This window comes from Lynx rufus, unplaced genomic scaffold (assembly GCF_022079265.1).
Source record: "Lynx rufus isolate CCGP_SWC_20201006 ecotype Redwood Valley unplaced genomic scaffold, mLynRuf1.p SCAF_53, whole genome shotgun sequence".
Classification (NCBI taxonomy): Eukaryota; Metazoa; Chordata; class Mammalia; order Carnivora; family Felidae; genus Lynx; species Lynx rufus.
The window spans coordinates 114,475-127,438 of record NW_025814871.1 but is presented as its reverse complement, the minus strand read 5'-3'; the positions used below and the strand labels follow the sequence as shown (position 1 = coordinate 127,438).

The 12,964-nt window shown below is 64.2% G+C and overlaps 1 protein-coding gene across 16 annotated transcripts in view; it reads right to left on the bottom strand.

Annotated features, from left to right (window-relative positions):
• Positions 1 to 2,328: 2,328 nt before the first annotated feature.
• TCF3 (transcription factor 3) overlaps positions 2,329 to 12,964 on the bottom strand; it is a 30,799-nt gene continuing 20,163 nt past the window's right edge. Inside the window, exons 8-19 of one of the 16 annotated variants that reach the window (XM_047100800.1) lie at positions 12,896 to 12,945; positions 11,710 to 11,812; positions 11,513 to 11,619; positions 11,306 to 11,438; positions 10,947 to 11,005; positions 10,762 to 10,840; positions 9,903 to 9,976; positions 9,387 to 9,545; positions 9,172 to 9,295; positions 5,900 to 6,035; positions 5,488 to 5,723; positions 2,329 to 3,051 (exon numbers count right to left, since the gene is read on the bottom strand). In XM_047100800.1, the coding sequence (XP_046956756.1) occupies positions 2,909 to 3,051; positions 5,488 to 5,723; positions 5,900 to 6,035; positions 9,172 to 9,295; positions 9,387 to 9,545; positions 9,903 to 9,976; positions 10,762 to 10,840; positions 10,947 to 11,005; positions 11,306 to 11,438; positions 11,513 to 11,619; positions 11,710 to 11,812; positions 12,896 to 12,945 (1,403 nt within the window). In that variant the 3' untranslated portion in view covers positions 2,329 to 2,908. Of the gene's footprint in view, positions 3,052 to 3,200; positions 3,428 to 5,487; positions 5,724 to 5,899; positions 6,036 to 9,171; positions 9,296 to 9,386; positions 9,546 to 9,902; positions 9,977 to 10,761; positions 10,841 to 10,946; positions 11,006 to 11,305; positions 11,439 to 11,512; positions 11,620 to 11,709; positions 11,813 to 12,895; positions 12,946 to 12,964 lie in introns of those variants that run through there. The other 15 variants (XM_047100801.1, XM_047100802.1, XM_047100808.1 and 12 more) reach the window with 15 other exon arrangements.

Below are 12,964 nucleotides of genomic sequence, written 5' to 3'. Positions count from 1 at the left end.
AACACTTCATTGATTTTAATGTTTATTTTTGAGAGAGAGGAGACAGAGACACAGAGCAGGAGCAGGGGAGGGGCAGCGAGAGAGGGAGACACAGAATCCGAAGCAGGCTCCAGGCTCCGAGCTGTCAGCACAGAGCCCGACGCGGGGCTCGAACTCACGGACCGTGAGATCATGACCTGAGCCACTCAGACGCCCCCTTTATCATCTGTTTTTCAACACCTTTTTTGTACAGTTCATACACCATCCAACTTACGCAACGTGCATAATCCAGTGGGCTTTGGTATATTGCATTATTTTAAAAATTAGTAGGCAGTAGCTCAGGGAGTGGCTTTTGGCCCGGTGAGCCAGGCCCAGGCCCAGACCCCCAGGAGCCCTTGTTACAAGTGCAGGTTTCCCGCCTGACCTGAGCTTTGGTTCCGGAAGCATCATGTTGAGCACCTTTCCTGTCACTCTGTGGCTTTCCTTGTAAGCGGGGAATTTGGACGCAGACATGTGCAGAGAGAGAAGAGCCACTAGAAGATGGAGGGAGTGATGTGGCCACAAGCTGAGGGCCACCTGGACCACCAGAAGCTGGACGAGAGGGAGGGCAGGCAGCCCCTCAGCACCTTGTCCTGGGACTTCGCTTCCAGAATGAGAATAAATTCTTGGAGGTTTAGGCCACATCCGTGTGTGTGTGTGTGTGTGTGTGTGTGTGTGTGTGTGTGTGTCACGGCTGCCCCCAGAGGCTCGCACGCCCAGGGCCGCAGCCTCTGTCCCCAGACCCCCAGCGTGGCCACCTGCTGTGGGACCCTCCCCTGTTGCTCTGTAAGTGCAGCAGCTGAGAGCCTTGGGGCAGCCAGCATTGTCATAAAACGCCATTTATTGCTACAGTGCTGTTATGTACAGGACAGCTCTCCAGGTCAACTTCAGGGAGGATTGCTTAAAAACATCCCAAGGAATCCAGCCAGCTGTGGTGACATCTGGATAAAATCATTTTTCTTAAAGAGCTTTTTTTTTTTTTTTGAAAACCAGTTACCTTGAGGCACTCAGCACACTTCCCCAGAATCGTGGGTCTCCCCTCCCCCAAGGCTGCTTACACGGAATACAAAGTCAGGTAGTGGGGGGGGTGGGGCAGAGGCTCCTGGGCCCCCGCCTGTGAAACCAGCAGCAGAGTAGGAGGGGAACTGAGGCAGGTTCCCCAAAAGACACACGAGACCCACACAGGCCGGGGGTGCCAGCAAGGAGAGTCCCTCGCGAGCCCACGGCTCCTCACTGACCCCTGGCCAGTCTCGATCAGTCTTGGATGGGGAACCACCCAGCGGGAGGCCCCAGGGGACCTCGGGATGGGAGGTAGCTCTGGATGTCCTCCCTGGTGCTTCCCTTGCAGGCGCCCAGCTCCCTAGCCTCGGGGAGTCCCAGGGCTCCGGGAGTGCGTCAGGCTGGTGTGCTGCGGTGAACCCTGGGGTCCATACGACCCGTGTGGGTGTGGGGGTCCAGGGAGGAGCCCAGCAGGCCTGATCTGCACCCAGAGATCAGACGGAGGGGCCAATGGTCCTGGCTTCCCTGGGGCTGCAGCGACTCCAAGGACAAGGGCTTCTCACTATAAGCCCCGGACGGTCCTGGGCAAGCTGGGAGGAGCTGGTCTGCTGGGTGACACATGAAACCAGAGTGGGGACTCAGGGAGACCTGGGACCTGGGCCTGGGATAGGGCCACCAAGGGCCGAAGGGGCCCACCCTCCTGGTCTTATAGTTGAGCAGGTGCAAAGCCTGAGTGCTTTTTGGGGTCTGGGGACAGTCACCTGGTGGGTGAGGGCTTCTGAGCCAGCCCTGAGTGGTATGCAGGCCAGGTCCCCAGGTCAAAGGAACCGAGGACGGGGTCTCGGGAGGCCCTTGAAGCACCGGGCTCAGTGGTATGGTCCCTGTGCCCAGAACACTGGTCCCAACAAAATCCAAGTCGGGGAGGCCTGCAGACTGGGAGGGCAGCTTGTGGGGTCCCGGGGAGGGACACGGGGGCCCCGCAGGCCGTGGGGAAGCGCCTGGGGACCAAGCTGCTTTCAGGGGCTCCTAGGCAGTCCTCGTGGGAGGATCACTGCCTCCCTGCAGACACCACCCCCCTTCCAGAGGGAGGGGAGAGGCCGGCCCACCACTTCACAGTCTCTCCAAACCAAGAGAACCACCTAGACTCTTAAACACCAGCTGGGAGAGCAGCAGCTGGGAGACACTTTGTGCCCGAGAGCTCCCGGGGTTTGGGTGGGGGGGACCTCAGGTTTACAGTGGTCTTTTCAATACACTTTTAATAATCTGTTGATCGTGAAATGCAACGCTCAGCTCTAGAATCAGCAGCAGAAATAGCAAGAGACATGAGACTTTTATACAAAAAATTTGTTGCTTACAAAACATATGCAAAAAAGCTTAAAAAAAAAGATCAAAGGCATCCTTGTTGCTAATTTCCTAATACATTAAAAAAAAAAAAAAATCTCCTAACTAACGTCCTTTGTTTTCCTTAAGAAAAGAGTCAGGCGTAGGCACGTTCGCCGGCTCGTCCAGAACCGGCCGGTCTGTGCAGCTTCCGCGTCCGGCGAGCGGCAGGTTCGGACTCCCCCGCGTTTTAGACTTAAGGCATTTTTTGTCTCTTCTGACAAAGTGTATATCTTGCTCACTTTCTGGTTTTGTTTACAAATAAAAAACAAAACAAAACTGCCCCTTTGGGCCGGGCCTGGGCTGCAGTTTCAGGATCCGTCAGTAAGTCCCCAGGTGTCAAGGCCGTGAGACCCGGGGGTGGGGGGCTCAAGGCCGGGGAGGGGCGCCCCCACCCCTGCCCCCTCCCCCCGGGGCGGTGCCGGCTCAATGCCGACCACAGGCGCGCACGGGGCGTGGGCCGGTCGCTCGTCCCGCTCTGTCCCGCACTCTGTCCCGCGCGGCGCCCCTCTCACATGTGCCCGCCGGGGTTGTGGGGCTCACTCAGGCCCGGGTGGGCCGCCGAAAGCACCATCTGGGGGTCTCCGACCACGCCCGACACCTTCTCCTCTTCTCTGCGCTTCAAGCAGGCCGCTTTGGGGTTCAGGTTACGCTCTGGGGGAGGGAGAACAACGTGGGAGAGCGCCCCCTCCCGAGAGAGCGAGCGAGCGAGCGCTGGAGGAGGGGGCGGGGGAGCGGAGCGGCTGGAGGCGGGGCGGGGGGCGGGGCGTGGCGGGGGCGGGGCCGCCCGGCCGGGAGCCTACCTCGCACCTGCTGCTCCAGGCCCAGAATGACCTGCACGGCCTGCTGCAGGATGAGCAGCTTGGTCTGCGCCTTGTCCGACTTGAGGTGCATCTGGCACATGCGCCCCAGCTCCCGGAAGGCCTCGTTAATGTCGCGCACGCGCACCCGCTCCCGCGCGTTATTGGCCATGCGCCTCTCCCGGTCCCTCAGGTCTTTCTCCTCCAGGGACAGCACCTCCTCCGTACTGCTGGGTCACAGCACCGGGGCCTCTGTTAGTTACGTGGGGGGCGTGCAGGCAGGCACCTGCTGATGTGTGCGCGCGTGCGTGCTTGTGTGTGTGTGTGTGTGTGTATGTGAGCACGTGCGTGCTCACGCCAAGAACGTGCTCATTTGTGTGCACAGGGCACACACTCCTGGAGCGGAGACCCTGGGCGTGTGCCTGTCTCTGTGCCCACCCTTGGGGCCGGCTGTAGGCAAGGCTGGGTGTGTGTGTGGTTCCTTCCAAAGGAGACCGACGTGTGACTGTTCCCAGAGAGGGGAGGTAGGGCCTGGGGTTCCCATCTGGGGATCTGTGGGGTGCAGGAGGGCATCCCTTGCCCTCTGCCCATTCCACATGCCCAAGGACTGGCCGGGAAGGCAGGGGAGGAGACCCGGGCCAGGAGGATCCCGGAATGATCTTCCCTGGCCAGAGCAGGCTACGAGTGCTAGGCCTGAGCTGACCGGACCAGCGTGGGTGGGAGAGGCAGAGGAGACTCTGGCTCAGCAGGCAAAGGCCTGACCCCCCACCTCCTGCCCACACCGGACTCTGGCCACCCCAAGAGCTGGATGTGGCGTGGCCACAGGCGCCCTGTCCACAGGCCCCGACTCTGGGCTGGGAGGGTGGGCTCCCTGGGCCTTCTGCTCTCCCCACTACCGCGAACAGCCCCACCTGACCAAGCAGTGGCTCCGAGTTCCCGAGCACCTGCTGTGGACCGGGCCGCACTCACACGTGACTCTGGAGATCAGACACCTGCCTGCTGGGTCCAAACCCTGGCTCAAGCCCTACAAACTGTGTAGCCATGCGGTTCTGCCCAAGGGACTTCACTCCGTGCCCTTGTCAGTGGGGTGGGGGCACATCGCACTTGGGACACTGCCACGCTTGGTCCCGCGGAACATGAAACCGACACGGCGAAGGCCCGGCTGTGGTGTGCGCCCAAGACGCGGAGGAGCAGCCCAGGCACCTGCATCTGGGCAGCTCCCTGCTGCCCTGTCCTGCTCCTGTGCTGGGGCGCTGCTGCCCTGCCCCCGCCCACCTGCCCTGGGCCTGAGCGGATCCTGCCGGGTGGCGGCGGCGGCGGCCCCCGGAGCCCAGGACAAGCGCGCAGACCAAACTGACAGGCCTGAGGCTGGCGCACCCCTTGGTTTCCTTTCTTCCCTCAAGTCCCGACTGGGGGGCTTTGGGGGGGAGGAAAGACCCCCAAGGTCGCAGCCCTGCCATCCGGGGCTTGGGCAGCAAGTGCGAGGTAAGGAGGGGCTGCCGTGGAAGCAAAGGGTCGGGTGGGCGGAGATTTGGGGGGGGGGGGCGAGAGGCAGAGAGCAGAGAGCTGGCGCGGGGAACACGGCGGGGGGGTGCCCACACCACCATGGAAACACGGAAACCTCAGAGCTGAGGGGACAGCAGGCCGGGTGGGCTAGGGCCCCAGCTCCGGTCCAAGCGACAGCACTGCAGGAAAGAAAGGGTTAACGGGCGCGCGGGAACAGGGGCGTTAAGGAAGCAGCTGAGGTGGGGAGCCAAGTCCCACGGGGGTCTTTCTGGATCCACACACAAAGCCCTGGGAAACGGGGTGCGGGGACCCCCACCTGTAGATGGGGTCTGACGGGGCCTGATGGGCTGACACGGCCCCAGAATGTGTCTGCTGGGAGCGACAGTGACCTTTGCCCTGGGGCACAGGGGCCTCAGCCAGAGAGCTACAGGCTTCCCAAGAGGGGGAAGGGCTGGGGTGGGCGGGGATCCCCAGGGACGCAAGTCAAAGCTGCAGTGTCCGGGCCTGCAGGGCTAGGGGTCCGAAGACGGTCCTCCTGTGCCACAGGGGACCCCGGAGCCAGGCTAGGCGGCCCTGGTCGATAGGGGGGCGGGGGGGGACAGCGACTGGGGCTGGGGTGGGGGAGGTCACAGCAGGGCAGGGCGGTGGCTGCAGGGGGAGGTCACAGCAGGGCAGGGCGGTGGCTGCAGGAGAGGGACAGTCACAGCAGGGGAGGCTGGCTCCAGGAAGGGGGGGGAGAGCGAGGGCAGCAGCGGCGGGGGAGGGGAGCGGCGCCCCCACTGACCTCGCACCTGCTGCTCCAGGTTCAGGATGACCGACACGGCCTGGTGCAGGATGAGCAGTTTGGTCTGGGGCTTCTCACTGTTGAGGTGCAGCTGGCACATGCGCCCCAGCTCCTTAAAAGCCTCATTGATGTCTCGGACCCGCAGCCGCTCCCGAGCGTTATTGGCCACCCGGCGCTCCTTCTCCCGCTCAGCCTTCTGCTCTGGGGGGAGAAGGTCGTCCTCGTCCTCGTCCGGGCTACGGGGGGGAGGGGGGGGGGCCCGGGGGCCAGAGGGAGACAGTGAGGCGGGGGGGCAGGCGGGGGCCCGCCGACGGCCTCGCGGTGTGGGCGCCGTGTGCGTGTGCGCGTGTGCGCGTGTGCGTGCGTGCGTGCGTCCTGCGGGGCGGGGCGGGGGCTGAGGGAGGGCTGGCACCTGGTCCGAGTCCGGGGGGGCTTCAACTCCTTCTTCTCCTCTTCCGAGTTGTCAGCCACTGAGGCGTCCTCCTCGTCCTCCTTCTCCTCCCGTTTGATCTCACCGGTACCCGAGACGGCACTGGCGCGCCCGAGTCCTAAGACAGGCCTGGGGTTAGGGTCCGGGGCACCTCCAGGGCCACTTGACCGATCCCTTCTGCCCCGTGTGAGCTGTAGTGAGCTCTCCTGGGAGAGCCAGGCCTTTGTTTGCAAAAACAACAACAACAAAAACCAAAAACCCAAAACTCCCCCCAACAAAACCCAATGAAACAGCAATAACAAAAAAACAAAAAACACACCCAGAATCAGGTCCCTCCCTCACGCCACGGTCATCAGTTCCAGACAGACCAAGGTCTGGTGGGAGAGGGGATACTCGACAACCTTTAGAAGAAAACGCGTGGAGACTCTGCTATGACTTAGAGGTGGGGGAACTAGTTCCTGAAATACTAAAAGAGCTATTCTCGAACGAAGAAAGAAATTGCTAAACTCAACTATGTCCATTGAGAATTTCTGATTACCAGGATATCATACCAAAAAAATAAGAAAATACGCCACAAGCAATACTTGTCACGTACAAATCGGTGAAGGCTCGGGCTCCATAATATGTAAACAGCTCCTACAAACCAATAAAAGGACCAGCGGCTCAACAGGAAAACGGAGGGTTCCCAGTGGGCAATTCATGTACAAGGAAACGGCCACGGCACCACACCACGAAACTGAGAAAATGCAAATCAGGATCCGGTAAGCCATTAAATCGGCGGACTCGGCAGGACCTAACAACTTGGAAGGACTGCCCGTGGGAGGGAAGTTGGCAGGGCGAGTTTGGGAAATAATCTGGCATTATCGGAAGGGTACAGGCAACCCCCGATCCCCACAACCTGGAATCACACTCAAGAAACTCTTGGGCACAAGCTTCGGAATGAGGCAGAAAGCACCGCACGACAGCAGAGTGCGAGACAATGTAACGGTCTACACTAGGGCCAGCGCCCATCCTCAGCCACCGGCAGCAAGGTGGCCCTCCCAGCCAGTGCATCATGCCAGCAGGGTGCCAACTTCACGAAGCCCCACACCGCACGATGAAATCTAGGCTTTGGGGTGCCTGGGTGTCTCAGTCGGCTAAGCGTCCGACTTCAGCTCGGGTTATGATCTCTCGGTTCATGCGATTGAGCCCCGTGTCAGGCTCTGTGCTGACAGCTTGGAGCCTGGAGCCTGCTTGGGATCCTCTCTCCCTCTCTCTGACCCTCCCCCGCAAAATCAACAAATTAAAAAAAAAAAAAACACACACACACAGGGTTTAAAGGCACACAGCAATGTTGAACTCGGAGCTCTGCAACACGTGAACTGGGAGGGCAGGGCCAGGTGGGGGGGGAGGGGAGGACTCGGGGATACAAGATTCAGCTCATGGAATCCCCCCAACACACCACGGACATCGGGGCATCCTAGGCACTGGGAGGGGTCAAGCAGCATCCCTGCCCCCCCCCCAACTCAATGCTAGGAGCTCCCCAGTTGCGATGACCACACATGTCCCAGATACCATCCAGTGTCCCCTGAGACCCTCGGCATAGAGTGATAAAAACCAAGACATGCAGAGGGGGCGCCTGGGGGGGCTCAGTCGGTTAGGCGTCGACTTCGGCTCAGGTCACGATCTCGCGGTTTGTGAGTTCGAGCCCCACGTCGGGCTCTGTGCCGACAGCTCGGAGCCTGGAGCCGCTTCGGATTCGGTGTCTCCCTCTCTCTGCCCCTCCCCCACTCACGCTCTCTCAAAAAGGGGTAAACCAAAAAAAGAGACAGAGACAGAGAGAAGCTGCCCTGACGTGGGCTGCGTGGCCGGCTCCTGGGGGCTCCAGACAGCAGGTGGCACTATCGTTACCCACATCCTGTTACCGTGTGATGTGGCATTTTCCACAAGGTGGGCACGTGATGTGTGCACTGCCCAGCAGGCCGGCCCCTGTCTGGACCTCGGTTTCCCCCACCACAGTGGAGCCAGCGTCAGCATGGCACATGGGGGGGCGTCGCCCCCCCCTCCCCCCCCCGGGAGGCCTCCAGCCACAGCAGGAACGATGCCTACTGGCCACGGGCCTCCCTCCAGCCGCGTTCAAGGCAGTCACCTCCTCGGTCCTTTCCCTGCAAAGTTCACACCCCACGGCCACCGGCCACGACCCTGACCCCACGTTGTCCAGCTTGGGGTCCTCATCTCAGGAACCTGTGGTACAGTCGCCCCACCCCCCACCCCCAGCCCTGAACTCCACCAAACGCCGAGGAGGCCTGGACCCCACTCTGAACTCCAGACCCGAATCCCACCACCAACCCCACATCTGAAATCCTGTGGCCTCTGTGCCTTCCGAATACCCGGAACTCGCCACCGCGCCCCCCCCCAGGCCCAGCACAGTCCCCTCCACCCTGGATTTCAGGTGCCACACGGGTCTGTTCTCCCTGCTGCCACCAGAGGGCACCCGTGAGCACCGCGTCTGGCAGGTCCCTGCCCTTCCCACAGCCATCTAGGGCTCTCCTGGTGCCTCGGGGTTAAAGCCCAGTCCTCCCCCAAGACCCTGCGAGACTTGCCTGGTCCCCTCCCCTTTCTCCCCCTCACTCAGCACAGGGCTCCTCACTATTTCTTCAACACACCATCACCCAGCCCCAGGGCCTTTGCACACGCCTCACTCAAGTACCTGTCAGCTTTTGCTCCTGCCTATCTCGGCTCAAACGTCACAACCTCGCACCCCTTCCTCCCCGCTTTTGCCCCTTTCCTTTTGCATCGAGTCCACTGTTGACTTCCCCACTCCAGTGTCACCCCCGCAGGCACAGGCTTTTTTGTTTAATTCTCAGTTCACCCCCCAGCGCCGAGAAGAGCCCCAGGCGCACAGCTGACGCTGAATGCGTATGTGCACGTGCCGGGAACCCCCAACGAGCGAACGTGAGGACACCAGGCTCCACCTCCCCGAACGAAGGAACAGACAGGCTGACCTTGCTGGCCTCCTGAAGGGGCTCCCAGTGCAAGGTGTGGGGGACGCTGTGTATGGTGGGGGCCCCACCCCGGGGCCTGGCAGAGAGCAGACCCCTGGCCTAGCCCTAGCCTGACGGCTCTCAGCAACTCTGCCACCGTTTTCCAGAAGACGAACCCCATTCACGGGCACACCGCCCGCTGACCGGGCCTCGCACAGGACGTCAGGGCACAGCTGACCCCAGGGTGCCGGCCACCCCTTCCACCGTCCCAGCCGGGACACGGAGGCTTACCACTGTAGGAGTCTGGTGGCCGAGAGAGGTCGGGGAGGGGGCCGGGCTGGCTGGGGAGGGCTACGTGGCTGTGCGTGAGGTTGCCACCGCCTGTGGGCGTGTCTTCCGAGTGGCCGCCTCCCACCTGCAGGCAGGGGAGACGGCTGGTCAGTCGGCCGGCCCACCTTGACCCCCCCACCCCCGTCCCCCTCAGCCCGCCCTCGGACAGCACTCACCAGGCTGGCGTGTCGCCCACCCAGGGGCAAGACGGGGCCGGGGAAGCCGGAGGCCAGGGCCCCATGGCCAGGCAGCAGCCCGTGACCATCAGCTGCCGTGCCCACCGCGTGACTGCGCAGCACGTGGATGGCCTCGTCCAGGCGGTCCTCTACCTTGTTCTGGAAGGGGGTGTCGGGGAGCTGGTGAAGGGCCCAGACTCGGGGACCCTGCACGGTTCTACTCCACCGGCCGGGAGGCCACAAGCACGGTCCACCAGCTTTGTTCCTCCCGCCCCACGAATTCACCATCACCGGGGCGTCTGTCCTATAAATTCTGCTGGTCATGGGAGACCGAACGGCCCTCCCGGTACATGGTTTCGAAGTCACAGAAGCCGGTCACAGCAGACACGCTGAGCCGCCCTCACGGGCGGCCCCTCTATCCCAGGAACAGGTATCCCTACCGATGTCACACCTACGAGGACCATGCCCCGCCCCCAACCCCCCCCCCCCCCAGGAAGGCTGGGGCAGGAGGCTCACCAGGCTGTGACGACCCCCATCGTAGCTGGGCGATAAGGCACCGGGGGCTCCTGCTCGGGTCCACTGAGACGTCCCTGGAAGGGGTGGGTGGTGCGTCAACGGGGGCACCCGTGGCTGGGTGTGTAACCAGCCGGATGGGAGCCGGAGGGAGAGAGCGGGTGGGGAGGCGGCCAAGGGGACGGTCACGCCCGGGCCGGCCACCCGGGGACCCTGATGCCCGCAAGGCCGGTCTCAGGGCCAAGTTGGGAATTTAGCTCCGGCGGGGAGGCCAGGCGGGGCTCCCGGGAACCCACCGTCTCCGAGACCCACACCCCGCCTCCCACGAGGAAGGCAGCCCGGGGGCACACGTGGCAGGAGTCTCAGAAGCCAGAGCAGGGCAGTGGTTGACCCCGGGCCCCTGCACGGGCCGAGGTGAGGCGAGGGCCCCTGGGGCTCCCTGCCGCACAGGTGAGGGCCTGCGGGGTTTCTAACAAAACCACCCGGCCTCCCCGAAACCTCACAACGAGCTGATGCCCGGGTAGGTCTTCCTGGGAACAGGAGGACCCATCCCCCCCTCGGCAGGGTCAAGCAGAGGGTCGCGCGACTGGTGCCTAACTATCGTCCAGGAGGTGGACGAACACCGACACGTGCGTGACCCAGAGTCCGGCTGCGGGTCTCCGCCTGCCACTCTGGTGGGTGGACCCCGTGCCCTGGCCCTGCGAGATCCCATCTGCCCCTCACGGCTCACACAGCGCGGACTGGCTCAGAGATCACCTCTCTGTCCCAGAGAGACAGCCTCTCTGGGATGCCCACGGGAACACGAGCCAGGGCCGGGGTACCGGATATAGCCCCCCTCCCCTCCCCAGCACCGCACACAGACCTGCCAGGCCCTGAGGGGAGCCCACGGGGGTCGAGGGGCTGGAGGAGAAGTTATTGCTCGAGTGATCCGGGGAGTAGATCTGCGACAGGGAGGAGAGATGGGGCCACCCGCCGCATGGTCAGGGGCAGGCTCGGGCTCCCGGCTCGCCGGCCCCGCCTCGCCCGCCACCCCATCCCACGCCTCACCGAGGCCAATGCCTTCCCGAGGGCATCCCCAGAGCTGCCGGCCGACGTCCCGCGGGAGCCTGGGGGTGGAGAGGCGAAGCCCCACGTCAGGGACGCGGCGGCCCCGGCACCCGGCCGGCCCCACGCCCCGCTGACGGGGAGCCCCCGTGCGCTTGGTCCTTCCGTGCCCGACACAGGCGCCCTCGCCCGGCACCGGGCAGCCCGGCCTGGGTCTGGGTTCTGGCCTGGGGTCCCGCCACCCGCCTCCACGGAGACTGACGCAAAGCAAAGCGGGACCCGCCCTTCCAGAAGCCGTTGCGCCCACAAGGCGGACACAGAGGGCGGGACTGGGAGAGGGAGGCGGCAGGACGAGGTCGTACCCAGGAGGCCGTCGGCCCCGCTGACGGGGGGCGTGTGGCTGGGGGCGCTGCCGTAGGCGGCCGCGGGGGCCAAGGAGAAGGTGGGCACCGCTGGCAGCCGTCCGTTCACCTCCGCTCCGTGCAGCTGGTAGCCCTGGGGGCGGGTCAGGCGGGGTCAGGCGGGGCGCCCCCTCCCCCCCGGCCCCCCACCACCCAGGCCGTACTCACCATGCGCTCGTGTGGCTGCAGGCTGCCGAAGCCCCCGCCCAGCACAGGCCCGAAGCCCGCCTGGCCCGGGGGATTCCAGAGCTCGGCCGCAGGCTGCAGGCTGCCATCTGCGGGCGGGGGGGGGGGGGGGGGAGACGGTGAGGCGGGGGGGGGGGCCCCGGCCCGGCCCCGGCCCCCTCAGGCAAGCCCCCACGTACCTGCCGTGTAGAAGGGGGTAGGGTAGGTGCCGCCGGGGGTCTTGGCGGTTGGGTAGGCGGCGGTGTCCCTGCCGTAGTCGTCACCTGAGCTGGATGGGTACACCTGTGGGCAGGCGGGTGCGGTCAGGTTGGGGGGGGGGAGGACACCCCACCCCTCTATGCAGCTGAACTTCCCCAGCACTGGAGGCTCTGGTGGCGCCCTTATTGCTCTAGTTCCTCCCCTCCCCACTCCTGTCCCCCCCCCGCCCCCCCAAGTTCCAGGCTCTGGCACCTGAGGTCTTTGCAGACGGGACCCCCTGCTGAGAACGCCCCCCACCCCCCCCAGTCCGGAAGATGCTCTCGGCCCATCAGAGCAGAACCTGGCTGCAATGCCCCCAGCCCTTCCTTCTTCCTCAGCCCCCGGCACCGGAGCCCCCCCAAGGCCGCAGCCCTGACCACAGAAGACGTGGGGGCCTCGGAGGCGGGGCGCTGGACTAACGCCCGGCCCTTGGTTCCAGAGCGCCAAGAAGGCAAAGAAGCCCTAGGGTCATGCTGACGTCGGAGGGACACTGCTTGAGGCGGAGGCCAGGCTGGCAGGAAAGCCCCGGGTCGGCTGGGAACGCCCGCCCTGGCCCTGGAGCGGAAGTGCGGTCAGTGCCGGTGGGGGGGGCCGGGCCGAGTCAGGCTCAGGGGGCTCTCAGCTCTGATGTCCCAGGAAACCGGGGCGGGGGCTCAGATGGGGAAAGCGGGGGTCGAGGTCTCAAGGAGCTTGACCCACACCTCCCAGCTGCAGACCGGAGCGCCAACCCTGTGACCCTGGCCCCGGGGTCTGGTGCAACCTGCGTCGGCCTACGGGGGCTGTGCCCAGCCTGGGCTGCCGTTTCTTCCAGGGAGTCCGCTGCCAGAGCGCGGCCCCCTGCCAATCGCCAGGCGGCAGGGCGGGGACTCTCTGACCTGGGCCCCCAGGGTGCCCCCCGCGACCCCATCACACTCAACCCAAGGTGCCTTGCCCACAAGTGCCACGTGGCTCTTACAGGAGGAATCCAAGCTAGACCCGAGAAACAATGTCCTGGATTCCTGCATACCAGCTGTCACAGCTACGACCTCCAGCCTGGGGGCCACCCCCTCCCCCCCGCTGACGTGCGGTGGACCCCCAGAGGGATGACCCCGAGCCCGGGAACGTGGCACGTGGGACCCCGCGACTCACCGAAGACGGGAGACCTGGCGGCACCTTCCGGACCTTCTTGGGCTGTGTGTCTGTCAGGAGCAAGGGGAA